The sequence below is a fragment of the Phoxinus phoxinus genome (genome assembly GCF_949152265.1).
Source record: "Phoxinus phoxinus genome assembly, chromosome: 9".
Classification (NCBI taxonomy): Eukaryota; Metazoa; Chordata; class Actinopteri; order Cypriniformes; family Leuciscidae; genus Phoxinus; species Phoxinus phoxinus.
The window spans coordinates 21,611,334-21,638,060 of NC_136884.1; the positions used below are offsets into that span (position 1 = coordinate 21,611,334).

The following is a 26,727-nucleotide window of genomic DNA, read 5'->3' on the forward strand; positions in this document are numbered from 1 at the left end:
ATAAATGTATGGTAATTTAAAGTCATTTTACATTCCATTTGTCCACATTACTCATGCACAACTTTCAAAAAACAGTGCTGCCAGTGATTTACTGTAAAATCAAATGTACTGTGAATTGAAATACAGCGATGTACTGTAAAATAGTCAAATATACTAAATGAAACAAGTTAATATCACTTAAATATTAAGTTCATTGCACTAAGTAGAACATTTGTTATGTGTGAACTCAATTGATCAGGAGAGTTGAACTGAAGTGTTATTTTATGATTAATTGATTGCTTTATTTATACTTAAATTAAATCCATTTAAAGTAATAATATCATATAAATATTAGTTGTTAAATTTTAATGGTTGGCGCAATCGGTTTTCCCAAATTAAATGTTATCCTCCATGGTATTATTTCGGTATTATTTCAACTTTTTATTCATCTGTATTACTGTAAACACATATTAATAAAGGATAACTTCATCATAAAAAGGAAGGCTTAAAAAAATTATTGTTTCATTTAGACACTGTCCATGGATGTGTTTGAGCAGTTGGCTATATGTACATTATAGCACATTTGCATAACAAGCAAACATGTTCTTTATTAGACTATACCCTACAAAATGTACCTCTTCATTGCTCAACCATTGTGTGTTTTGCTCTTCATCTTCTATATCACCAACCGATATGTCATCTGGCTGAAGAAAAATGTAAATGACCGTCAGGCTTACAAAAAATATAAAATAAAATGAAATGGTAAACTGTAAGGATTGGTAACACTTTACAGTAAGATCTCATTTGTTAACTAACCATGAGCAATACAATTGTTTATTAATACAAATATAGTGGTTAATTGTTTGTTCAGTGTATTAACTAATGGTAATAAATACAACATTTGATTTTAATAATGTATTAGTAAATGTTAACTTTATTAATACATGCTGTAGAAGTATATTGCTCATTCTTAGTTCATGTTAACTAATAAAACCTTATTGTAAGGTGCTACCAATTGATTGACTGTATGGTTAGCATACAATCAAAATGAAATAAATATGATTAAAATAATAAAGGAATATATGTAAAATCAAGAGCAAACTAAATATTTTGTAATACCTCAGTGAGTTGCCTAGCTGCCTCTTCTCTGCAGAGCAGTTGTGTGTCTTCTTCAGAGTCAGCATCAGAGACAGCATCAACTCGGTTCTCTGTGTGTGTCTAAAGTAAAAAACAAATTACCTTTAAGCCAGTTGTGTAATGTAGGCTATCCATGTATTGCAAAATGTGTATTATTATAATGAATAATAAATAAACATACTGTTAAATAATATTAACGGAACTGAATGTTATATTGGCTGAGATGTATTTATTTAATTGAACTTGATTTATTTTACCTGAGGTGACAGGCTTGCAACATCATCACCTTCCCTGCTATTTCTCCGTACACTTGTGCTCCTGTGGGGTTCTTCTTCATCATCTTCCAGAAATATTTTGTACTTGTTTCTTCTGGGATTTTTTTTTTTTTGGAATATAGTCATCTTCTAAAAAAGATTTGTATTTTTTTCGACTGTTGGACATTTCACCCTCGTAGATAATTAGGACGCGCGTGACCAGATCTTCTTCGCGCGATCGTTGCCCTAACAACGAGTCTCGAGAGCAGCTGATCCTTGATGAGCGAACTGTCAGTCAGCGTCTTCGTTAGTTCAGGATGGACATAAAATACGTTTTGGTAGATTTTTTCACAGACAACACCGTTCATATATGTGAACTTTCACAAATAAAACACAAAAATATGTCAAAACTACACCCCGAGGCTATTCACAAGTGGAACAAAGAAGAGGAAGCATATGTTTACTGGAAGAAAACTTCGTCAGGCGAGCTGCAGCGTTGGCCTTGTCGAGTCATCCAGTTTAGTGGTGAGTAGGCTATAACGTCTAATGTCCTCATACCTTTGGTTATTTGATTTAGAGAGCTGTACAAATACTTTTATTTATATTTTATTCAAACACAGTTGAGAAAATAGGGGAAAACGCTGCCTACGTACGTTACTGATTTGTAGCGCACGCGCAGGTGCGCAATTAAGGCACGAGCAGCACAGCCTCGCGAGGACTGATCAACACAGAACTCAAGTCTGATAGAAAAACAAAACAATATTGTTTTTTGGAGGTGATACATTCACTGTCATGTTTTAGTAATACAATTACCAGAAGTAAACTGACCATTTATGGGATTAATTTTATTGCGTTGTAAATTAATCGTAGGCTATCATTTAAATCTCACTCCAACCAGTTAACGTTACAATCCTTTGTGAATAGACAAATGTATTATGCTATCATTGAAGCTCAACAATTAAAATATAAGTAAAAACTTATGTAAAAAAAGAACAAAAAACATTTATAACAATGGAATAAACAAAACTGCACTGAATGTGTCTTTGTTTGTTTGTTTTTAGGAGAGCGTCAGCCCCTAATTGACTTGAGAAAAAAGATTGAAAATGGCTGTGACTTTGACAGTATACCCCTCTTTGCAACCGAGGAAGCGTTAGGAAAGGGTAGAAGAGAGAAAGTAAAAAGGTCCTCTACAGATGTTGGCAAGACTTCATTTCTGGACCTGGTAAATGGATAAAATCTCAATCACATTCTACCTCAAATGTCAACCTGATTTTAGATAGTATTTAAATTAGATCAAGAAATGCAGTTACATGTAGGCCTAAAGTCGTGTATATTTCATACATGTACTAAATGCACTGTAGACAAGCATTTATGTTTAATTGTTACATTTTCTGGGATACTTTTTTATTGTGTGATTTCTATTTTCAGGAAAATGCACCGGTAACAAAAAAGAAAAAGACCAAAAACATCATTCAACAGAAGATTATGGCTGCGGTGAAACAAAGCTGCACTCAAATAAAGGTGAGCAGAAAGCTTTATTTTATCTTTTATAAATTATAACTTTACAGCTAGAATACATAATAACGGATATTGTACTTCAGGAACCAAGACCTGATGTGGGAGTGCTGAAGAATGCAAGTGTACCAAGTCCTTTGTCTCCTCAGCCATGTAAGAGGCCAGACATGGCTGAAGATATCAAAGAGTTAAACAATGAAATTAAAGAGCTTAAAGAAGATTTAAAATATGAGCGGCGCTTCAGGATAAAAGCAGAGAGAGAGCTGAGGGAGTGGAAAGGTAATGACATCTAGCTATAGCACAGCAATTGTTCTAAATTTTCAGTTCTCAACTTGTGAACTATCTTTTTCAGTATATATAATACCATGTTCTTTTTGAATACTCGTTTCTGATTGGCTGGAAGGTGTGCATTAAACAATGAATGCACAGGTTACAAGTCAGTTGAATCACTGTTCTAAATTAATGTGCTGCTTTTATTGTAGGACACACATACATACAGACACACACACAGGCAGTCACTCGCAGAGATCTTGCAGCACTCTCACACGCAGAAATATTACATTTCTAATATATGTAATTGTTTAATATCAAAAGTAACCGAAAAGTAACCTGGTCTGTCAGCGCGTGGTCAGTCTCCTCTCTGCTCCGCGATGTATTTTTCCTTGCGTGAGAACATGGAGTGGCATGAGAGCAGCGTAGCTTGTCGGGCATAGCGACAGTAACTAAGGGGGGCGGGTCTTTGCGAACGGTCAATTAAAGTGACAGCTTCATTAGAAAAATGCTGTGCCTGATGAAAAGGAACACTCCACTTTTTTTTGTAAATAAGGCTAATTTTCCAACTCCCCATTTATCCTGGTAAAGGATAATACTGTATACTGTATTTATCAATTCATATTCATATTTTTCCCAATAATTTTATTTTGCTTTTAGATTAGAATTTTGAATTCCAAGAGGATAAATGGTGCCAATAGATGTGGAGGGCACTGTAAAGGTTTTGTGGATTGTAAACATGATTGTGTCGCTCTGCTTTTTTCCAGAAATGCATGCTGTTGTGCAGGAGCTAAAAGGCACAGTAGGAGAAATAAAGATGATGTGCATTTCAAAGCAGAAGCCTGACACTCTGCAGACCTCATCTTCGCAGAACATCGGTTCTCAAATTCAAGAACCATGCTCTGCTCAAGGAAGTGAGCAGGTAAGTAGGTCCCAATTATACAGTTATTGTATTGTATTCCATTTTCTGTCAGAATTTTCAACTCTGGCTTGAAGGTGTGTTAAAATCTACCTCTTTTACATAACACAACTTGTGGTTGCTGATGTTGTTTTTAATTCTGTACCGGGCAAACCAAAAGTATTTGGATTTTGCTCTGTAGCTTTATATTTTATTCTAAAAGGCATTTCTGAGCCATTTTGTTTTAGATTGTAGTCTGTCACTGTGCTGGTCAACTTTTTTTTTCTTTTTCTTTTTTACTTTTTCTGAAAAGAACAGAAAACAATCTGTTCTCTGCTGTTCCCCACTAGGTAATCGATTTCATCAATTTGGGAGAGGGGGTGCGGATCAAGAGAAGCCAGTTTGATAGGATCAACACCCAAGATTTTAAAAAATTTACCAGCGAGCTTTTCCTTGTAACCTTTGGGCGAGAAACTCTTGCCACTCACTCTCTAAATGGAAGAAAGGCACCCAATGCAGAGACCAGCAAGGAGGCACTTCCAGCTCACACAGTGTCCGTCTTAATAGGTAACTCCTCATGTATTTCTACAGACTAGCTCTGCTGTGAAAGAGAATTTGGGATTTTTATCAGTTGCTTTATTCTTTTTTATTTGTCAAACAATTTAGTTTATTTCAGTCCATGTATATAATTAGTTGTTTATAGTTTGTGTGATTAGGAAAAGTGACTCAATTAAGGTCAACCGGTCTAATTTGCAAGTATTTTCAAATTGTTATAATAATAGTTTTCAGAATTAGGTGAGTATTAAATAAAGATGTATCTCCCATTTAAATAGCATGTGATCTTTTGTCATCAAATGATAATTAAAATACTTATTTAATTGCAAATTTAAAAACTCTGGAGTGGAATTAAAACACCTTTTATACTCGCATGTTCTTAAGCCCCCTATGCCTTTTACATTTAAATTCTTAACATTTCAAAAAATACATGAAAAAATAAACACTTTAATTCAGATTTTCACTTTAATTCTGAACTATTTTCAGATGTTAAACAAATTATATTTTAAATATCCAAAAGATAAATCATATCAGTTAGCATATGATTTAAGTTTTAGTACTTCTCCAGTGACTGCTGGATATTATCCCAGATAAATTAAGAACAGCATATTTACCTTGCCTAATAAAAAGTAAAGTTTCAACAACAGAAATCATGATTTTCCATGATTTTTACAAGTGAGATTTGCTCTATATGTGAGCTTAATGAGACCACTTCCCCATGTGTTTTTCATTGTATTAATGCAATAGATTTGGGTAACAATTCCTATGAAGCCTGTACCGGTAATGCAGCATTATAAGGATATTCTTAATGCATTATAATACATGCATAATGCATTTTAAACAAGCTTATAACATGTTGTATCATCTTATAAAAAATCATAACAACAGTAACAATACATTATAATGCTGACCTATTTGTGGTCATAACGTTTAAGAGTGCATAACACCTGGTGTTATAAAGCCTTTATAATGCATTATGTAAACATATAAACAACCTTATAATATAAGTGTTATATCTTCTCATTTGTAATCGTAACAATAGTAATAATACTTACTTATTTGTGGTAATAACTATTAAGAGTAAGACGGTTTATAACACACAATGAACAATTTTATTAAAAAATAAAAATAATAAAATAATGGATTATATATCCCATAGTTTCATATATTTTGCTTACCCAAGACTCATATCTTGACATTGTTGACATTGAAGATCTGCACAGTATAATTGTACATCTTATGAGTCTCTTTTACTGCTTAAAGTAAAGGGACAATAACAAAGTGTTTTTAAACATCTAAAGCATTTAACAATGTGCTCATGATATTTATAAGTGGTCTTTGTCTGCTTTAACAAAAGTGAAGTTTTCTTTTAAACAGCCATAAGATATCATGTGGTTATAAGACATTTGCTTTTTTACATTTTTATTGCAATACATAGAAAATAAAACATGTTGCATATGTGCAATCAACACAACAATATTGTATTGTTTTAAATGTAAAAGAGTTTCCAGTGCGTTAAATGGATAGTTCACCCAAAAAGAAAAATTATATTATAATTTATTTACTCTCACGTCGTTCCAAACCTGTATAAGTTTGGAAAAAGAAAAAGAAAAAAACACAATTGTTAACCAATACAGGTTTAGTCACAACAACATGAGGGTGAATGAATTATGACATTTTTTATTTTGGGGTGAACTATCCCTTTAAACTCACTGGAAACTCTTTTACATTTAAAAATGCAATATTGTATCTTAAGTTAACAATGTCAAGATACAGTATGACTCTTGGGAAAGCAAAATATATGAAATTATGAGATATATAATCCATTATTACATAAGTGAATAAAATTAAAAATCGTCATAATCTTAATACTTAAACAAATAAGTATTATTACTATTGTTACGATTATCAATGAGACGATATAACACATTATAAGTTTGTTTATAAGGCATTATGCATGCATTATAATACAATAAAAATACCCTTGTAATGCATTATAATACAGGCTTCGTAAAAAAGTGTTATGCTATGTCTTCATAATGTGTAATGCATTAAAACACATGACAAACAACCAATTTCAGATGTAACAACCAATCTGCAAATATAATGCATTTTAACTTTAGTAACAATTATTTATGAAAAGATACAATGCAATATAATGTGCATTATGAACACCTTAATTATGTATTATACATAAATGCTTTAAGAAGTAATGTGTTACCTTAACTTATTTTACTTGAAATGTTCATAGCCATTAATGCTGACCAATATGCCATTACAAATTGATTGGGAACAGTATGAATACTTACTTACAAACATTTGGTGACACCACAATGTAAGATTCAGTTTAAAGGACAATTCCGGCGCAAAATGAACCTAGGGGTTAATAACCCATGGTTACCGAGTTGATCGTTCATGATAATCGAATGTAAAGAGTTTTATCTCTAAAAACTGATTAGCTTATAACGCTAGTATATGGGGCATAGAATATAAGTAAAAAGGGTCCCACTTTATATTAAGGGGTTTTAAGTACTATGTAGCCTACTTATTTTTCGATGTAAGTACAATGTACTTATTGTGTTCATGTTGTATTGCAAAACACTTTTGCTGCTATTGCGGTGTGATACGGGTAAGGTTAGGGACAGGTGTGGTGGTATAAACATGTATGTACACAATAAGTCCATTGTATCAAACTATTAATTTCAATGTAAGTATAGTACTCAAAGCCACTTAATATAAAGTGGGACCATAAAAAGAAATCGCTAGTTAATACCACTAACAAGGCTCAAAATAGCCTCACACTAACACGGTAACATAATGAGGGTCCCTACATGCAAACCGAAGCATTGAGAACTTTGTAAGTGTACAGACCGTTTAATAAGAAGATACTTTATAAAGACTGTACTTTACGCATATACAGGCAGGAGCCATCTTGGAAAACAGTCTCGACCAGTCGAGCCACGAACGCCGTGATAATAGAGCTGAACTGTGACTTAAACCTATCGACCAGCTCATTTAGCGCGGCGTTCGTGGCTCGACTGATCGAGACTGTTTTCAGTCGAGCCTGCTATTCAGTTTTTAGAGATAAAACTCTTTATATTCGATTATCATGAAAACACATCCCAGAGAACGATCGACTCTGTAACCACGTGTTAATTACCCCTAGGTTCATTTTTCGCCGGAATTGTCCTGTAAGCATACTATATGCCTGTGTTGTAGACTGTAACTGAAACTTGAGAGTTTTTCTGAATCTTTTTTTCTTTTCTTTTTCAGACTATATCCAAAAGAAATTCAGTGTGTCTTCATCTGATGTAAAGGCAGTCATAAGAACCAAGCTCAACAATGAGGACAAGCTATTAAAAAAACGAAACCTTCCTGAGTAATGGAAATAGACTATAAAGTGTTTATTTGCAAATTATTCATTTATTCATTTATTTCCTAACTCTCAGCCAGTTATTTAAAGTTTAAATTAAAATAAAAAACACATGTATTGTTACATTGCAGTTTCACTGTTGTTTTGTACATAAATTCATATGTGTGAAAATAAAACATAATTTTCTGGATAATCCGGTTGTATCTGTACAGCATTTTATTAGTACTTGTACTTTTGTATTCTGTATTTTGTATTCTGTATTTTAGTACTACTGCAGTTGTATTTTAGTAATACTTCAGCTGTACTGCATCTGTATCGCAGTATTATTTTACTAGTACCGGTACTTTAGATGTATTGGAGCAGTAATACTGCAGTTGTATTTCAGTAATACTTCAGTTTTATTGCAGTAATACTGCAGTTGTATTTCAGTAATACTTCAGTTTTATTGCAGTAATACTGCAGTTTTATTGCAGTTGTATTTTAGTAATACTTCAGCTGTACTGCATCTGTATCGCAGTATTATTTTATTAATACTTTAGATGTATTGGAGCAGTAATACTGCATTTGTACTCCAGTAAAACTTCAGACATCTTTTTCTTACAGTAATACTGCAATATTGCAGTTTTTTCGTGTCCAAAAAACTGCATTTTTCTACATGTAACAAAAACTGTAGTATTACTTCTAAAAAAACTGCAGTAATTTTTTGTAAGGGCCGCGTCCAGTACACTATCACGATATGATTTAACCAGCACTAGTCAATAAGCAGGCTACGATCAGAGCCGTTAAGAGCACGATTATGCATATAAAGCTAAGCAGACGTCACATAGGGAATGTGTGTTAACATTTCAAACATGCTAGTTTTACATGATTTAAACTGCAGCGGCAGCAGTGAACAGACAGTGCCTATTTGCTTTTGACGCGCTGTGACGCGCCTCTTGCCGGTGTAGAGACTGTTCATGATGCTCGGGATCTCTGATTATCATAATTCCCTGAGTGTATCCTGATGGAAATATAAAGAGGCCTTAAACTCCAACAATCTTTTGAAAACAGAGTGTTTTTGCCACACACACAGTTCAGCGCTACTACTGCGCTCCAGTGCTCCTTTCATTGATGCAAGAATCAGTCAGTTCCCACTTCCCGCCCCGAGCGTAAAGCCTAACGTGATTGGTTGAAGCGATAACGTGCTACGATTGGCCAGCTCGATGTGGCCGTTATCTGATTGGCTTGAGTAGGCGGTGGGTGGAGTCCACCTATTTGTGGATTTCTCTGCACGTCTGCGCTAGAAGTGTTTCAAAATCCACAAATGCGTGAGGGGATTCACAAATGCACAGGAACCGATTCACAAATGTGTGCAGCGATTTACAAATGCACAGGAACCGATTCACAAATGTGTGCAGCGATTTACAAATGCACAGGAACCGATTCACAAATAAATGCCAGGCAGAGTTGTGTTTGAAAATAAGAAAACATTTGTAAATGTTTTATTTATTTGCAAATCTCATTTTATTTATTTGTGAATTTTATAATTTTTTGTGAAACTCTTTACATTTATTTGTGGATCTTAATCTATTCATTTGTGCATTCGATACATTTTTGTGAATCTCTTTACATTTATTTGTGAATATTAATCTATTTATTTGGAATATTGCAACAATAATAACCCCATACCATATCCCTTCCTCCCAAAATATCAAACTATAACCTTCTCCAAAAACACTAAGATGAAATATGTGCTATGTGAAATAAATGTATGAACTTGATTACATACTTAGTTCTACTGAATAGTCATAAACTTTGTTGGAAGATGGCTTCCAAGCACAAGAAGCACAGGGCTATGAGTGAGGGTGAATGGATGGCCCGTCTGCGCAGATTTGCCACACAGGGGGTCTGGCCTTCTGAGGAGGGAAACAGACCGGCACCACGCCAGAAGAAATGGCATGACCTGTATCAGAAGGTAAACTTGGGCATGTATATAAACACAGGAAAGCTATGTAATATATAGAGGGAGCAGATAGTTATGATTCACTGTCATATGTTACAGATTGAGAAGTGTCCACTGCAACACAGGGGGCAAATGTCTCTGTTTGGGGGGACACAGACATGTGACTGTGGTTTCCATACAAAAAAGGTATAAGAAGTGTTTCATAAAACTGTGATGCATGTGTTGATGGTGTATTGTGTATTTTTGAATTTAATTTCCTTTTTTTGTGAAACTGTAGCCTTCCAGTTTGGCCCCTGTGGCCCCTGTGTCATCCACACCATCCACGTCACCAACTGTAACACCAGGGCAGTCAGGAACAACATCTGGAAAGGCACCTTTAAAGCCTACTTTAACTTTGGCATCGGTAAATGCATGTCTTTGCAGATATTTGTTATCATATGTTATAGCATTTTAAAATGCTTCACATAATGTTACTTATTTCTTTTTGTCAGTTTACAAAGCCACGGTATGGTGGGGCCCATGGTGCAGCTTTAAAGCCAAACCTAGGTGTGGCAAGGACGCATGCAACCAAGGTATATAGTAAAAAAAATTTAATTTCATTCCATAAAGATATGCTGAGTTCATCTAATCATTGTTACTGCAATACCTGATAATGATAGATTATTACAGTCAATATTGTAAACTGTGTTCTCTTAATCTTGCAGCCTATTAGCACTTCTCCATTGTCCAGCCATGCATCTAGGACACCATCTCCTGCTCGCAGTCCAAGGCTGTATATTCAGACTGTCTCCCCCCTGTCTCTTCCTCCTTCTTCTGTGTCTGAAGCCACCTCTGCTTCCTGTGCTCCAGGAGCTGTTTCTAGAGTTGTGAGAAACTCTTTAATTTAATCGTTTTCTTCACACTAATATTGTTTGATCACATAAATATGCTACATTTTGAACAAACATTCCTCATAAGTGGCTTTTAATCATATCTACTGTATGTGTTTGCCTTTTTTAATACATTAGGAAGTGTCAGCCGCTGCCTCCTCTGGGACGTCCTCTGCTCCTCTCACCCCTGTGATCAGCTCCACCTGTGTTCCCTCTGCTGCTCCATCTGTGGCTGGATCCTCTGTTCAACCTGCCGAGGATAGGGTGACCGCTCCAGGTTCAGAGTCTGGATGGCTTCCCGCAAAGTTGCTGAAAACCATACCACCACAGGATCAGAAATGGATTTCAGCAGCTTTGTGGAAGCAACATCGGCTTCGTACTGACCTGAAGCTGTGGTATGATCCACCAGAGCCAGCTCTGATCTATCACCAAGGCCCCGCTCCAGAGCGCTTCTTTACACACAGGCTTCTACTGTGGATGCCATACCACCTCTGGAAGGTCAGGCTGTCCTGTCCTGTGTGTGGGAGACAGGTTCTGGATGTGGACCAGTACTACCTGATGATCACGGAGACTCTCTGGTGCAGTGGGTGCAAAACGGCCTTCATTTCCACCAGCAAGGCCATCTTGGACCAGCTGGACTTAGCCCACAGACTGGAATTTAGGCTGATCCTAACTCGAAAGTGAGTATACTGAGATTACTTAGTTTGTGAAACAAATGTTTGTCATTTAAAACACAATTGAGATGAGCTGGTTTTAATGTTTGTCTTTCTGTCTCTCTTTCCCTTTGTTTTATTCAGGTATGCCTGTGACATGCGGGTCATAAGGTTCCTGAGGGAGAGGGCCCTGGGCAACAGCCCCTCTCGCTTAGTGAGGCAGCTGCGGGAGAACCACAGCGAGGAGTGGCTGAAGCGTCTTTTCCGATACCTTGGTGCCTGCTCAGACTTCATCTCCCAGCCAAGCCTGCTCCCTGTGAGGTTTCAGGAGCCACCTGAGCCCGAAACTATCCCCTCCCACAGGTGGATGCTGGCTGTTTATGGGCGAGATATCTTGTGCAGGATTGATCACATTAAAGCCAGCATAACGTCCACATATGGCTGCATCCTAAAGACGGACTCCACCAAAAAGGTAGCTATTTTTAAATTTCAATCAAAAGAATTGAAAATACACCATTAGTAGTAGTAGTAGTAGTACAGTAGTATGTACGTAATGTTCCATATATAAATAATTTAGCATCACTCACTGTCTTTTCTGCGTGATTACAGATCACAAAGAAGCTGTCAGGGTTTGCAAAGGGGACAGCTATGTGGTTAACATCTGTCAGCAATGAGGTGGGCCAGATCCTCATTAGTGTTCTGACAGCTCAGGAGGGTCCAGCCCTGGACCGAATGGCAGCTGACCTCATCCGGAGGTACACTGATGCGGGTGTGGCTCCACCTCAGCTCCTCTATGTGGACTGCGAGCGCTGTCGTGAGGGCACTGGGCAGACCAAGCTCAAGCAGCGATTTGGTGGGTGGCCAGACTTGGTGGTGAAGCTGGACATCTACCACTTCATGCGGCGACTGGCAGCTGGGTGCACTAAAGATGCACATCCTTTTTACCCCATTTTAATGGCACGCATGTCTTGCTGCATTTTTGAATGGGACAGTGGGGATGTGTCTCTGCTGAGGCAGGCCAAGAGGGAGCAGCTGAATCACGAAGGTGTCCCTGGTATCACCGACACTATGGTGGACCAACGGATCACCAAGGAGGAATTGGCCCTGCACTGCCGAAGGCGGACAAGAGGAGAGCAGCAGACCATTCTGATGACCGAGCACCTCCTCAGCGAGCTGATGGGGGTAAAGGGTCGAGACCTTCTTGGTGTCCCTCTCTTGGACCAGGAGAGGATGCAGCACATCTGGCAAGTCCAGAAGAGGCACGTCAAGTGCATTCAGGATGAACCAGGTGTGCTGCTCTACACACAGACTGGCACCACCACCAAAGTTGGTATTGTGCTGCCAAAATACAGATGCGCAAGGGGCTCCACATCACTGGAGTCCTTTCATCTCCACCTGAACAGGTTCATTCCAGGTCAGTATAAATCATTATTCATCAGAAATATTAAGGGTGACACAATGAATGTCTTTCAAATAGCACAGCACAAAAAAAGTAATGTAACGTTATTGATCTTATCTAAAGGAACAAGCGCCAACAGCTTAAATTTCCAGCTGTACCTCCTGGAAGGCCTGAACAGGTGGAATCAGGACCGTAAAATGGCATCTCTGGCATGCACACCTCCGTCCCTGTTAAGCTACTCCGGGGACCTGGTGCACTGTGTCAACACCCACAGTGTTAAGGTACTTGGAAGACAGCTTGTGCCATCTTTTCAGCCACCATCTGTCTATACTGGTGAGTTTTAGCTTTAAATTTCTTTTTATATTGCATAAAAATAGAATATTTATATTATTTTTCTGAAAACTTATTTCCCTTTACTGTGTTCTCATGTCTGTCCCAGGTGAACTCATAGGTATAGATTACCTGTACCGTCAAACAGGGCAGGCCATGCAGGACGTGGATCCTGACTCTGAGGTGACAGAACAGATGTTGGAGGATGTGGGCACGGAGGAGGAGTTGGAGGATGAGGGATTCGGAGATATCAGTTTGGACCTTAACCTGGATCCCACTATTGAGGTGCTGGACCTGTCCCCTGGCTCATCACCCACCACGACCAGCGCGTAGCCAGCACTCCTGCCTCTGTCCAGACTGGGTCTGCTAACACCACCACAGCAGCACCTAATCAACAACTGGTAACTATTCTTACTGTAATAATAACAGTACAAGTAGTATTATTTGTATAGCACTATTAACTTTATTTGTATAGCACTATTCATTTTATTTGTACAGCACCATTAAATGTATTTGTATAGTGCAATGAAAAGAAAAATAGAAACAAACTAAATACCATTAATACAATCTAAAGAGTAAATAGATTAATAAAAAAGCAAAGTAAAAAAGATAGATTAAATTCCATAAACATGTTTTTCCCCCCTTTTTTTCAGTCTTTCAACTGGATGACCAGGGTGCCCTCTGGTCCATCTACCACAACCACCCACGCCGCCTCTGGTCCATCTACCACAACCACGTATGCCGCCTCTGGTCCATCCTCTGCCACAACCACTCACGCCGCCTCTGGTCCATCTGCCACAACCACCCACGCCGCCTCTGGTCCATCTGCCACAACCACCCACGCCGCCTCTGGTCCATCTGCCACAACCACCCACGCCGCCTCTGGTCCATCTGCCACAACCACCCACGCCGCCTCTGGTCCATCTGCCACAACCACCCACGCCGCCTCTGGTCCATCTGCCATGACTGGTCCATCCGCCACAACCACCCACGCCGCCTCTGGTCCATCCGCCACAACCACCCACGCCGCCTCTGGTCCATCTGCCACAACCACCCACGCCGCCTCTGGTCCATCTGCCACAACCACCCACGCCGCCTCTGGTCCATCCGCCATGACTGGTCCATCCGCCACAACCACCCACGCCGCCTCTGGTCCATCCGCCACAACCACCCACGCCGCCTCTGGTCCATCCGCCACAACCACCCACGCCGCCTCTGGTCCATCCGCCACAACCACCCACGCCGCCTCTGGTCCATCCATCCGGCAGCTGGTCCTGGGCAATGGGACTGTGATGGAGAATACCACCCTGCAATTGTTTGAGGTGAATCAAACAACCTTAATTCAGTGGCACAACAAGCGGCTGAAGAGGCAAGAATGTGCCATCCTGCTTCAGGGTGTGAACTTGCCAGCCCCCATTCCTATTGCTGCTAGGCCTCTCCCCCCTGGACAGATTCGCCCCACTGCAGCACCCCTACAGCCTGGTCCCCAACACCGCTACCACTTGCCTGAAAGCACAGTGGGAAAGGCAGTGGACAAGCGAAAGTCTTCAGTTCCAGCTCCGCACCCCCCTCCTCCAAAAGTTTTCCGGCCAAGGCAGTTGTTCCCTGCTGATTCTGCTCCTTTACCTGTTATCACCAACCCCAGTCCTGCATTTGCACCCATTGTCCAAACACCTGTTTCTGTTCCTTTACCTGTCATCCCCAACCCCAGTCCTGCCTTTGGCCCGTTTGTGTTTTTGTGTCCAGCTCCAGTTCCTGCCGTCCGGCAGATTGCTCCTGCTGGCCCCATTCCCTCCCCACCACCTGCTCGGAGGCCCTACGTCCGCACTGTGGACAAAAACAAGTGCAGTCTGTGCCACCAGCCCCGAAACAAAGTTACTGGCCACGGCCAGTATTATGGCCACATTTACTGTCCCCAGACTGCTGTTATGCCACTTGACCAGTGGATGGAGGAGATGAAGAAGAAGAGGGCAGATAAAAAAATATAATTAGTTTATTTCAAAATGCTACATGTGTGTGTGTGCGTGTGTGTACGCCTCCGTTAGGGTCATTTGTTCACCCTCCATGAAGCTAATTTGTTCATTTGCTTTTTAAATTTGTTCATTTACCCCATATGAGACTATGTAAGCTAACTGTAAAGCTTTTTGTTTGTAAATAGTCCACAACCTGTTATATACTGTGTGCGTGCATGTGTGCATGCTCATAAGGGTGTGTTTATGTGAGAGAGAAGGAGAAGGTGTTTGTAAATAAAAAATAAAAATAACTTTATTTCTACAACAGTATCCTTTGGCTTTTTTCTATCAAACCTATCTGGAAAACTTTCTACAAACTCACAACATAATGGTATTCCAGACAGATCCACAGTGTGTGAGAAGTGAATGTCAGAAACATTTATTTGATATAAAGGTTTATTATTATTTATTATAAGCAGTAGTAGCATCATATTCTTATTTTAATTATTTGTATTGCAACAAAGCATTAAAATTACAAGAAAGGGACAGAATTGTATAACAGGTCCACAGGATGTGAGAAGTGATTGTCAGAAACATTTCTTTGATATAAAGGTTTATTATTACTATTATTATTATTATAAGCAGTAGAAGTAGTTGTAGTAGTAGTAGTATCATATTCTTATTTTTATTATTGTTATTGCAACAATTACCAATTCTATTTGTATCAGTTTTTAAGCTATATTTGATAGATTCATAGCACTTTGTAAGAGTTTGCATTAATTGATGCATGTTCCAATCGGGATTCGAACCGACGATTTTCTCTTTTTTCCTCTCTTTTTTTCTCTTTTCCTTCCCCCTTCTTCCCCTTCTTTACACACACACACACACACACACACACACACACACACACACACACACACACACACACACACACACACACACACACACACACACACACACACACACACACACACACACACACACACACACACACTTTTGTTTGTTTGACTATATTAATGAGGACATTGCATAGACTTCCATTGCCTTTATGTCAGGTTAATGATATTTTCTATCGCCAAACCAACCCTTACCCCTAAACCTACCCATCACACATGTGTAAACACTATATGTAAATAAAAAATGTTTGTGTTGAAAATGTATAGTGCAGTTGTCATACAATTAACTTTGTTTCTCTTTTTAGTTCACTAAGTCACGGTTTACTGGGTCCCAGATGTCCTCACTGAAGCCAAATTTAGTGGGTCGGAGGAGCCCCAGCCCCTCTCCACCCTCTTCAAGGACCCCCAGCCCTTCTCCCAGCCCCTCTCCTCCTCCATCCTCTGTGAGGGCCCCATCTATGGCCTCTGTGAGGACCACCACCCCTTCTCCATTCTCTGTGAGGAGCCCCAGCCCCTCTCCACCCTCTTCAAGGAACCCCAGCCCTTCTCCCAGCCCCTCTCCTCCTCCATCCTCTGTGAGGGCCCCATCTATGGCCTCTGTGAGGACCACCACCCCTTCACCATCCTCTGTGAGGAGTGCCAGTCCTGCTCCATCCTCTGTGAGTATAGCAACACCAATTTACTTCTTTTTTTTATTATTCACTTTGGTACTGTTTCACAAGTAAGGCATACATTTTCAAAACTCTTTACAAAACTCTAAACTGATCACACTTGTAACACAGCTAGTCCTTCTTTCAAAACCTGATCTCATTCATGCTTTCATTTTAGTTAAACTAATTGAGAAGAGATGCAAATCAAAAGTTTGATAGTAATTCAATTAAATTCACATTTATCTGTGTATTTTTTTTAAATTATTGTTTATATATTATACATTTTATTTATAATTTATGCATTTACATTGCATATAGTTTAAAAGCAGCTTTACAAAAAATGCATGCGTCTAGATTACAATTTAGAGTGATCTGTTATCAGAGATGTACAAATCACACAGTTATTAAGCTATAGTAAGCTAATAATGTAGTAATTTAAACAATGTCTTAATTTCCACAAATGGAAATACGCTGACATGCTTAGAAAAAAAAGTGCACTTTTGATTATCTGTTGTATTATTAGTACTAAGAGTTTTGAAAATGTACCAATTGCTTGTGGGAATTGCACCAAAGCAATTAAAAAACACTATTATTGGACAGGCTGTGGTGTATATTAGAGCAGCCTTTATTTATACAATAAATAAATTGTCTTCCAAACAGGAGGAGCCTGGAGGAGTCATGCCAGCCCCGGCTGGGGCCTCAGCTTCAGCTTCATTCTGGTTGCCAGGAGAAATGAGCAAGACCATCCCTGTGCAGGACCAGAGATGGATTGCCAACAACTTATTTCACTCTGGCAAGCTGCGGCCAGATTTGAAGCTGTGGTATGAGCCCCCTGTCCCAGCCCTCATTTACCACCAGACACCAACCCCAGACCGGTTCTTCACCCATCGGTTGATGGTGTGGATGCCCTACCACCTGTGGAAGGTGAGGGTGTTCTGCCCAGAGTGTGGCAAGAACCTGACGGGCTATGGTGTCCACAAGAGGGCTCGGAAGGTCCTGGACATTGACAGGTACTACCTGATGGTGACAGAGACACTCAGGTGCACTGTGTGTTCTCTGAACTATCTGTCGACTAGTCAGACTGTCCGGGACCAGCTTGACCTGCCTCACCAGAAAATGTTCCGGCTGATCCTGACCCGCAAGTGAGTAAATCAGTGTAGAAAAAATGTTGATTGTGAAGACTTAAACCACTGAATTGACCCTTCAATTAACATGTAACTAATCACAGCAACAATGCGTTTTCAGGTATGCCTGTGACATCCGTGTCATTAGGCTGCTTTGGGACCGGACGCTGGGCAACAGTCCAGCTCGATTGGTGAGGCAGTTGAAAGAGAACCATGGGGAGGAATGGCTGAATCGGTTGGTACACTATCTTGGGGAGTGTGCTGACTTTGTGGATCGACCCAGCCTCTTTCCAGTGGTCTGCCAGGAGCCTCCAGAGCCCATCGATATACCCACCAGTCGTTGGGTGCTGTCCGTATACGGCAGGGACATCCTCTGCCGTATAGACCACATCAAGGCCAGCATCACGTCGACCTTTGGCACCATCTTAAAGATGGATTCCACCAAAAAGGTAATAAATAATGGGACTCTGTAATAGATTTACATGTTCTTAAATACTGCCAGATAGACATTTTCAATTCTCAAATTAGATTTTGCTCTCTTAAAACAATAAGTTCAGATCTCTGAATGTGTTGTTACGTTTGTAAATTCCAGATCACAAAGAAGCTGGCTGGCCATGGACGGGGGACAGCACTCTGGGTGAGCTCCATTGGCAACGAGGTAGGCCAGATAGTGACCAGTGTCCTGTCGGTGCAGGAGGGGCCGGGACTGGACAGGATGGTGGCTGGTGTCATGGAGCGGTACCGCCAGGCAGCCGTTCCACCCCCAGTGCTGCTGTATGTGGACTGTGGCTGCTGCGTGAGTGAGGGGGCAACCAGTAAGCTGCAGACCAGGTTTGGGAAATGGCCAGACCTCCACATACGGCTGGACATCTGTCACTTCATGAGAAGGCTGGCCGTGGGCTGCACCACCGATGCCCATCCCCTCTACCCAACCTTCATGGGATGCCTGTCCGCCTGCATTTTTGAGTGGGATGCGGGGGACCTCAACCTGTTGCGGCTGGCGAAAAAACAACAGTTGATGCAGGAGGGTATGCCAGCCATCACTGACCTCCTGGTGGACAGGATCATCAGTAAAAGGGACCTCAGCCTTTACTGCCGCAGGAGGACGCGCAGTGAGGAGGACACCATTCGCCTTATTGATAGGCTGCTGCAGGAGCTGGGGGGGACAAATGGGAGGGACCTTATGGGTGTGCCACTGCTGGATCAAGTGCGCATGGAGCACATCTGGCGTGTGCAGAAACGCCATGTCAAGTGCATCCAGGACTTGCCAGAAGTGCCACTCTACACTGAGGTGGGCACCACCAAAAAAGCAGGGGTCATCCTGACCAGGTATCGCTGTGCCAGAGGGTCCACATCCCTGGAATCTTTTCATTGCCACCTGAACAGGTTTATTCCAGGTTAGTGTCTCACATGTATGATGTCTTAAATAAATGCGATGCATTATTCAGATTGAAAGGCAAGTCCTTTTACAGTGGTATAAATGTTTGGTTCTTCTTCTAGGAACCAGTGCCAATGCACTGAATTTCCAGCTCTACCTCCTGGAAGGCCTGAACAGGTGGAATCAGGATCGGGGGACTGCGGCAGTGACCAGCAAGCCAGCGTCCCTTCTCACCTACTCCGGGGATATGGCTCACTGCGTCAACACCAACAGCCTGAAGGTGTTTGGCCGGGCTTTTGTGCCAACATTCAGGGCACCTGCCAAATACACTGGTATGTCTTACCCTTATCTGGCTACATTATATTTTTAATTTGTGGGTTTTCAATGTTCCAACTGAAGATTGAGTCTATCATTTTATTATTCCCATTAACAAAGCCAACCGTACACTGAGTCTGATTACAGTTGCATTCTATCTGGACAGAATGCTTTGAATATAATTAGTCATGTATGTGTGGGCTTTTTTGTTCTTTTTCATAGGAGAGCTGCTTGGTGTTGACTATCTCCTGAGTCAGACTGGACAGCCCCTGGTGGTGAACCCCGACTCAGAGGAGACAGAGAACATGCTGGAGGATGTGGATGAAGGCGTGGACGAAGAAGACGAGGGCTTCGGGGAAGACCAGACTCCTGACATTACTGTGTCAAGTCTTACGGATGACCCAAGCTTCTCTGTCTCCTCCTGCTTCATGCCCTCCTCTGAGTCTCTCTCCTCCACCACGCCTGCTTCCTTCTCTCAGCCTGCTGCCTCATCCACCTTGGCTGCTTCCCTGGCTGCTCCCTCCTGCCAGCCTGTTGCCTCAACCTTTACTGCCTCCTCCTCCTCCACCCGGCCTGCTGCCTCATCCACCTGTCCCACTGCCTCATCCACCTGTCCTGCTGCCTCATCCACCCAGCCTGCTGCCTCAACCACCTGTCTCGCTGCCTCATCCAGCCAGCCTGCTGCCTCATCCACCTGGCCTGCTGCCTCGTCCACCTGTCCCGCTGCCTCATCTACCTGTCCTGCTGCCTCATCCACCCGGCCTGCTGCCTCTTCCACCATGGCTGCTGCCTTTGCTGTTCCCTCCTGCCAGCCTGTTGCTTCCACCCAGTCTGCTGCCTCTTCCACCCAGTCTGCTGCCTCCTCCATGCCGCAGCCAGGTGCATCAGCATCTCCTGATGAGTCTGTGGTATGTCAATACTTTGTTAAATGTGCACTAATCTATATAATGACTGGATTGCTCATGACACATATTGGTATGCCCTCAAATTCAATTGAATTAATAGGAAATCATCTGATTTTAATGTGAATTTCCACTTTCCAGTCTCCCTGTACATTCTAAAAACACGGACATACTAAACATTGCTAAACATACAAAAAATAAAAAAATAAATTATTTATTTAAAGTCTGGAGTTTCCCCTGCTTATTAAAAGTTACGTTCATATTCTTTAAAGTAGGGGATATCATTTTAGAATACAATAATCAATCCTGGCATTTATAAGGACCAGTGTATATGTATCTGTGTTTTGTCCCACTTCACTGTCCTCATATTGTTGCTCATATCTTTATTTTTTTCAGGCTGTGGATGACTTTGGTGTACCAGGCCTGGACAGAGTCGACAGCCTGGCGGAGTGTCTTGTGGAGCTCAGGAACCATCCCTCTCTGGTACTCACCAACCAGCAGGTCAGGATCATTCAACTTTTTCTACTATCCCTCTTTGACTTGTCATACATGTTTACACTTGCTTGTTTTGTTTCTCATTTGCTCTGTATTATATGCTCTTCTCTGCTTAGGTGAGCAATATAGTTGGTCTTTGGCTGAACCTGCTTGACTACGACAAGCAGAGAGTTGTGTTCTCTCCCAGACACAAGAGCAGGCTGGATACTGGGAGGTTCAGGTCCCCCAAGAAGAGGCAGGAGTTCACTCCAGGGGTGGAGAGTGTGAAGAGGCACGCACTCACCACCACTGCCCCACTTGCCCAGTGGCCAGATTGTTCTCGCCTGATTGAGACAATCTTCGTCAGGCTCTGTGCCATCCACCGGAGTCCCAAGAAGAAGGGGACTGGCACAGTGTCCAGATGGGACCTCATCCTGGGGGACTACAGAAAAATCAGGCAGTGCATTCTGGCCAATGCAACGGTAATGCAGCAGACCTCCATCCAGCTGGTGGACGTGAGCCACACCACCTTGGTCCAGTGGCACAACAGCCGCGTAAAAAGACAGGACAATGCGGTAGTGATGCAGGGGCTGGAACTGCCTAGCCGGTTGTCTGTGGCTGCTGAACCTCTGCTCCCTGCCAATGTGCGCCCCCCATCTGCGCCCCCTCAGCCAGGCCTGGCTCACCAGTACCACCTGCCAAGCAGCACCGTGGGCCAGGCACAGGTGAAGAGGAAGAGAAATATCCCTACAGCCCCAGTGGTTTTGGCACCAGCAGCTGAAACCCCACCAACCCAGCGGCAACTTTTTCCTGCTCCACCCCCAGGCACTCAACTCCTGATGTTCAGGAGCCCTTCACAGGGGCCCGTCTTGGTTGCTGCTCCACAGGCTCTCAGGGTCAGCCTCTCCTCTGCCCCTCCTGCTCCTTCTGCTCCAGTTCGAAAACTGACCCGCAAAGTGCAGCACAACACGTGCAAGAAATGCGGGCAGTTCAGAACAGCAGAGACTGGGCACAGCCAGTATAAGGGCATTGTTTACTGCCCCTCAGTAGAGACAGTGCCAAAGGAGCAGTGGTTGGAGGAAATAAAAAAAAGAAAATAAATTTATTTGTATACTTCTTGTAAATAGTTCTCTTTGTATATAGTTTTCCTTGTATATAGTTTTCAATGTCCTGTTCTATTGCACTTTATTTTTAAAAGGATGACAATAAAATGTAAGATTTAATAAAATTTGGTAATTTGATCATACATTCTTCTCTCCTTGTTTTTTGTGTTCTCTTTTACTATAGTATCATTCAAAATATATAGTAACTTGTCAAAAATGAAATAATTGACTAGTTTTTACAATAGTTTTTAGAAAATAACTGAAGCAAAAATATAATTAAAACTATAGTATAAGTTACTATAAAAAATATCTAGAATCAGTTATATGTCATTAGTACAATACTAATTTATATTGTAAAATGGCAGAACAGAAATAAGTTCTGTATTGTGGAAACCAGTTATATGATTTTTAATGATAAAACATAACTCACAGCATAACACAGCAATCTCATTTTCTGGCAGTAGTGGGATTCGAACCACTAACCTTGTGATCAGCTTTACTCCCATATAAATGTATAGGAAGATACAAAAAACAGTTTTTGCGATCATTTTTGACAAACGTAGACTTTCAAAAATATTGATGTTGGGGGGAAAAAGTCATAAAAAATCTCTTTCTTCTCTTTTCCTCTCCTTTTCTCTCTTTTTTCCTCATTTTTCCCTCTTCCCCCTTCTTACCTCTTCTTCCCTTTCTTCCCCCCCCTTAACAGACTATTGTTCCCCAGCTTTGGCGCAATCGGTTAGCGCGTTCGGCTGTTAACCGAAAGGTTGGTGGTTCAAGCCCACCCAGGGACGAAAGGTGTTTTTCGGTGTCGTGCTGCAATGTAACCGCAAGCACGTCTGCAGAATTTAGCACAATCTCATTTAGGACGCGTGACACGACATTTCTTTGCCCCTTTTAGCGTATACAGCTTGGTCAGTTGCCTCGTGTTCAAAAAAGACAGCGGGCGTTATGTGAAAGTTTACATCAGCTCAAGTCTGCTGTGGCGCGTGGATGGATTCTTCATGTTTTGTTCCGGGTGGTTTGAGGCCTGTGTTCCAGAGAGGTCCTGCTCAAAACTCCTTTTAAAACACCATCGAGCATCTGCAATAACTCCCGACTTTGATCGAATGTGGATTATGTTTGTTATTACGAGGACACCGGTAACTTGAGACCTATCGGGCATGAGGTCAATCGAATGCGCCCATATGTACTAGCGTTTCATTGTAGGTCACGTTCCGTCTGGAGGTTGGTTCCTCCAACTCCTTGTTGTTTTCTCTCACTTTTGCCTTTGGAAATTTGTAGAAGATTGCCTTTCGGTAACCGCTCTCTCACTCGACAGACGGAAACGGATCGAAGCAGATGACAGGGACTGCCCGGCTAGCTCAGTCGGTAGAGCATGAGACTCTTAATCTCAGGGTCGTGGGTTCGAGCCCCACGTTGGGCGTATCTATTAGCCCTCTCTCTTCCCAACGGGTCTCTGTTTCCAGCGTGCAAACTGGCGAGTCTGTGTTTGCCCTAAAAGTCCCAGTCTGCTTTTTTATAACCTAACACAGGGACCGGCTCCTCGTGGGTCTCTGTGGCGCAATCGGTTAGCGCGTTCGGCTGTTAACCGAAAGGTTGGTGGTTCAAGCCCACCCAGGGACGAAAGGTGTTTTTCGGTGTCGTGCTGCAATGTAACCGCAAGCACGTCTGCAGAATTTAGCACAATCTCATTTAGGACGCGTGACACGACATTTCTTTGCCCCTTTTAGCGTATACAGCTTGGTCAGTTGCCTCGTGTTCAAAAAAGACAGCGGGCGTTATGTGAAAGTTTACATCAGCTCAAGTCTGCTGTGGCGCGTGGATGGATTCTTCATGTTTTGTTCCGGGTGGTTTGAGGCCTGTGTTCCAGAGAGGTCCTGCTCAAAACTCCTTTTAAAACACCATCGAGCATCTGCAATAACTCCCGACTTTGATCGAATGTGGATTATGTTTGTTATTACGAGGACACCGGTAACTTGAGACCTATCGGGCATGAGGTCAATCGAATGCGCCCATATGTACTAGCGTTTCATTGTAGGTCACGTTCCGTCTGGAGGTTGGTTCCTCCAACTCCTTGTTGTTTTCTCTCACTTTTGCCTTTGGAAATTTGTAGAAGTTTGCCTTTCGGTAACCGCTCTCTCACTCGACAGACGGAAACGGATCGAAGCAGATGACAGGGACTGCCCGGCTAGCTCAGTCGGTAGAGCATGAGACTCTTAATCTCAGGGTCGTGGGTTCGAGCCCCACGTTGGGCGTATCTATTAGCCCTCTCTCTTCCCAACGGGTCTCTGTTTCCAGCGTGCAAACTGGCGAGTCTGTGTTTGCCGTAAAAGTCCCAGTCTGCTTTTTTATAACCTAACACAGGGACCAGCTCCTCGTGGGTCTCTGTGGCGCAATCGGTTAGCGCGTTCGGCTGTTAACCGAAAGGTTGGTGGTTCAAGCCCACCCAGGGACGAAAGGTGTTTTTCGGTGTCGTGCTGCAATGTAACCGCAAGCACGTCTGCAGAATTTAGCACAATCTCATTTAGGACGCGTGACACGACATTTCTTTGCCCCTTTTAGCGTATACAGCTTGGTCAGTTGCCTCGTGTTCAAAAAAGACAGCGGGCGTTATGTGAAAGTTTACATCAGCTCAAGTCTGCTGTGGCGCGTGGATGGATTCTTCATGTTTTGTTCCGGGTGGTTTGAGGCCTGTGTTCCAGAGAGGTCCTGCTCAAAACTCCTTTTAAAACACCATCGAGCATCTGCAATAACTCCCGACTTTGATCGAATGTGAATTATGTTCTTATTACGAGGACACCGGTAACTTGAGACCTATCGTTCATGAGGTCAATCGAATGCGCCCATATGTACTAGCGTTTCATTGTAGGTCACGTTCCGTCTGGAGGTTGGTTCCTCCAACTCCTTGTTGTTTTCTCTCACTTTTGCCTTTGGAAATTTGTAGAAGTTTGCCTTTCGGTAACCGCTCTCTCACTCGACAGACGGAAACGGATCGAAGCAGATGACAGAGACTGCCCGGCTAGCTCAGTCGGTAGAGCATGAGACTCTTAATCTCAGGGTCGTGGGTTCGAGCCCCACGTTGGGCGTATCTATTAGCCCTCTCTCTTCCCAACGGGTCTCTGTTTCCAGCGTGCAAACTGGCGAGTCTGTGTTTGCCGTAAAAGTCCCAGTCTGCTTTTTTATAACCTAACACAGGGACCAGCTCCTCGTGGGTCTCTGTGGCGCAATCGGTTAGCGCGTTCGGCTGTTAACCGAAAGGTTGGTGGTTCAAGCCCACCCAGGGACGAAAGGTGTTTTTCGGTGTCGTGCTGCAATGTAACCGCAAGCACGTCTGCAGAATTTAGCACAATCTCATTTAGGACGCGTGACACGACATTTCTTTTCCCCTTTTAGCGTATACAGCTTGGTCAGTTGCCTCGTGTTCAAAAAAGACAGCGGGCGTTATGTGAAAGTTTACATCAGCTCAAGTCTGCTGTGGCGCGTGGATGGATTCTTCATGTTTTGTTCCGGGTGGTTTGAGGCCTGTGTTCCAGAGAGGTCCTGCTCAAAACTCCTTTTAAAACACCATCGAGCATCTGCAATAACTCCCGACTTTGATCGAATGTGGATTATGTTCTTATTAAGAGGACACCGGTAACTTGAGACCTATCGTTCATGAGGTCAATCGAATGCGCCCATATGTACTAGCGTTTCATTGTAGGTCACGTTCCGTCTGGAGGTTGGTTCCTCCAACTCCTTGTTGTTTTCTCTCACTTTTGCCTTTGGAAATTTGTAGAAGTTTGCCTTTCGGTAACCGCTCTCTCACTCGACAGACGGAAACGGATCGAAGCAGATGACAGGGACTGCCCGGCTAGCTCAGTCGGTAGAGCATGAGACTCTTAATCTCAGGGTCGTGGGTTCGAGCCCCACGTTGGGCGTATCTATTAGCCCTCTCTCTTCCCAACGGGTCTCTGTTTCCAGCGTGCAAACTGGCGAGTCTGTGTTTGCCGTAAAAGTCCCAGTCTGCTTTTTTATAACCTAACACAGGGACCAGCTCCTCGTGGGTCTCTGTGGCGCAATCGGTTAGCGCGTTCGGCTGTTAACCGAAAGGTTGGTGGTTCAAGCCCACCCAGGGACGAAAGGTGTTTTTCGGTGTCGTGCTGCAATGTAACCGCAAGCACGTCTGCAGAATTTAGCACACCGTCTCATTTAGGACGCGTGACACGACATTTCTTTGCCCCTTTTAGCGTATACAGCTTGGTCAGTTGCCTCGTGTTCAAAAAAGACAGCGGGCGTTATGTGAAAGTTTACATCAGCTCAAGTCTGCTGTGGCGCGTGGATGGATTCTTCATGTTTTGTTCCGGGTGGTTTGAGGCCTGTGTTCCAGAGAGGTCCTGCTCAAAACTCCTTTTAAAACACCATCGAGCATCTGCAATAACTCCCGACTTTGATCGAATGTGGATTATGTTCTTATTAAGAGGACACCGGTAACTTGAGACCTATCGTTCATGAGGTCAATCGAATGCGCCCATATGTACTAGCGTTTCATTGTAGGTCACGTTCCGTCTGGAGGTTGGTTCCTCCAACTCCTTGTTGTTTTCTCTCACTTTTGCCTTTGGAAATTTGTAGAAGTTTGCCTTTCGGTAACCGCTCTCTCACTCGACAGACGGAAACGGATCGAAGCAGATGACAGCGACTGCCCGGCTAGCTCAGTCGGTAGAGCATGAGACTCTTAATCTCAGGGTCGTGGGTTCGAGCCCCACGTTGGGCGTATCTATTA

The 26,727-nt window shown here is 42.3% G+C and overlaps 1 protein-coding gene across 1 annotated transcript; it reads left to right on the forward strand.

The window, feature by feature from the left end:
* Window positions 1-1,144: 1,144 nt before the first annotated feature.
* Window positions 1,145-4,160, forward strand: LOC307004500 (uncharacterized protein; the record flags this gene model as incomplete). The annotated part of the gene is made up of 6 exons (XM_079623820.1): window positions 1,145-1,895; window positions 2,432-2,592; window positions 2,799-2,891; window positions 2,972-3,164; window positions 3,923-4,077; window positions 4,152-4,160. The coding sequence occupies exons 1-6, from the start codon at window positions 1,688-1,690 to the stop codon at window positions 4,158-4,160; spliced, it is 819 nt and encodes a 272-aa protein (XP_079479946.1). The 5' UTR covers window positions 1,145-1,687.
* Window positions 4,161-26,727: the final 22,567 nt, after the last annotated feature.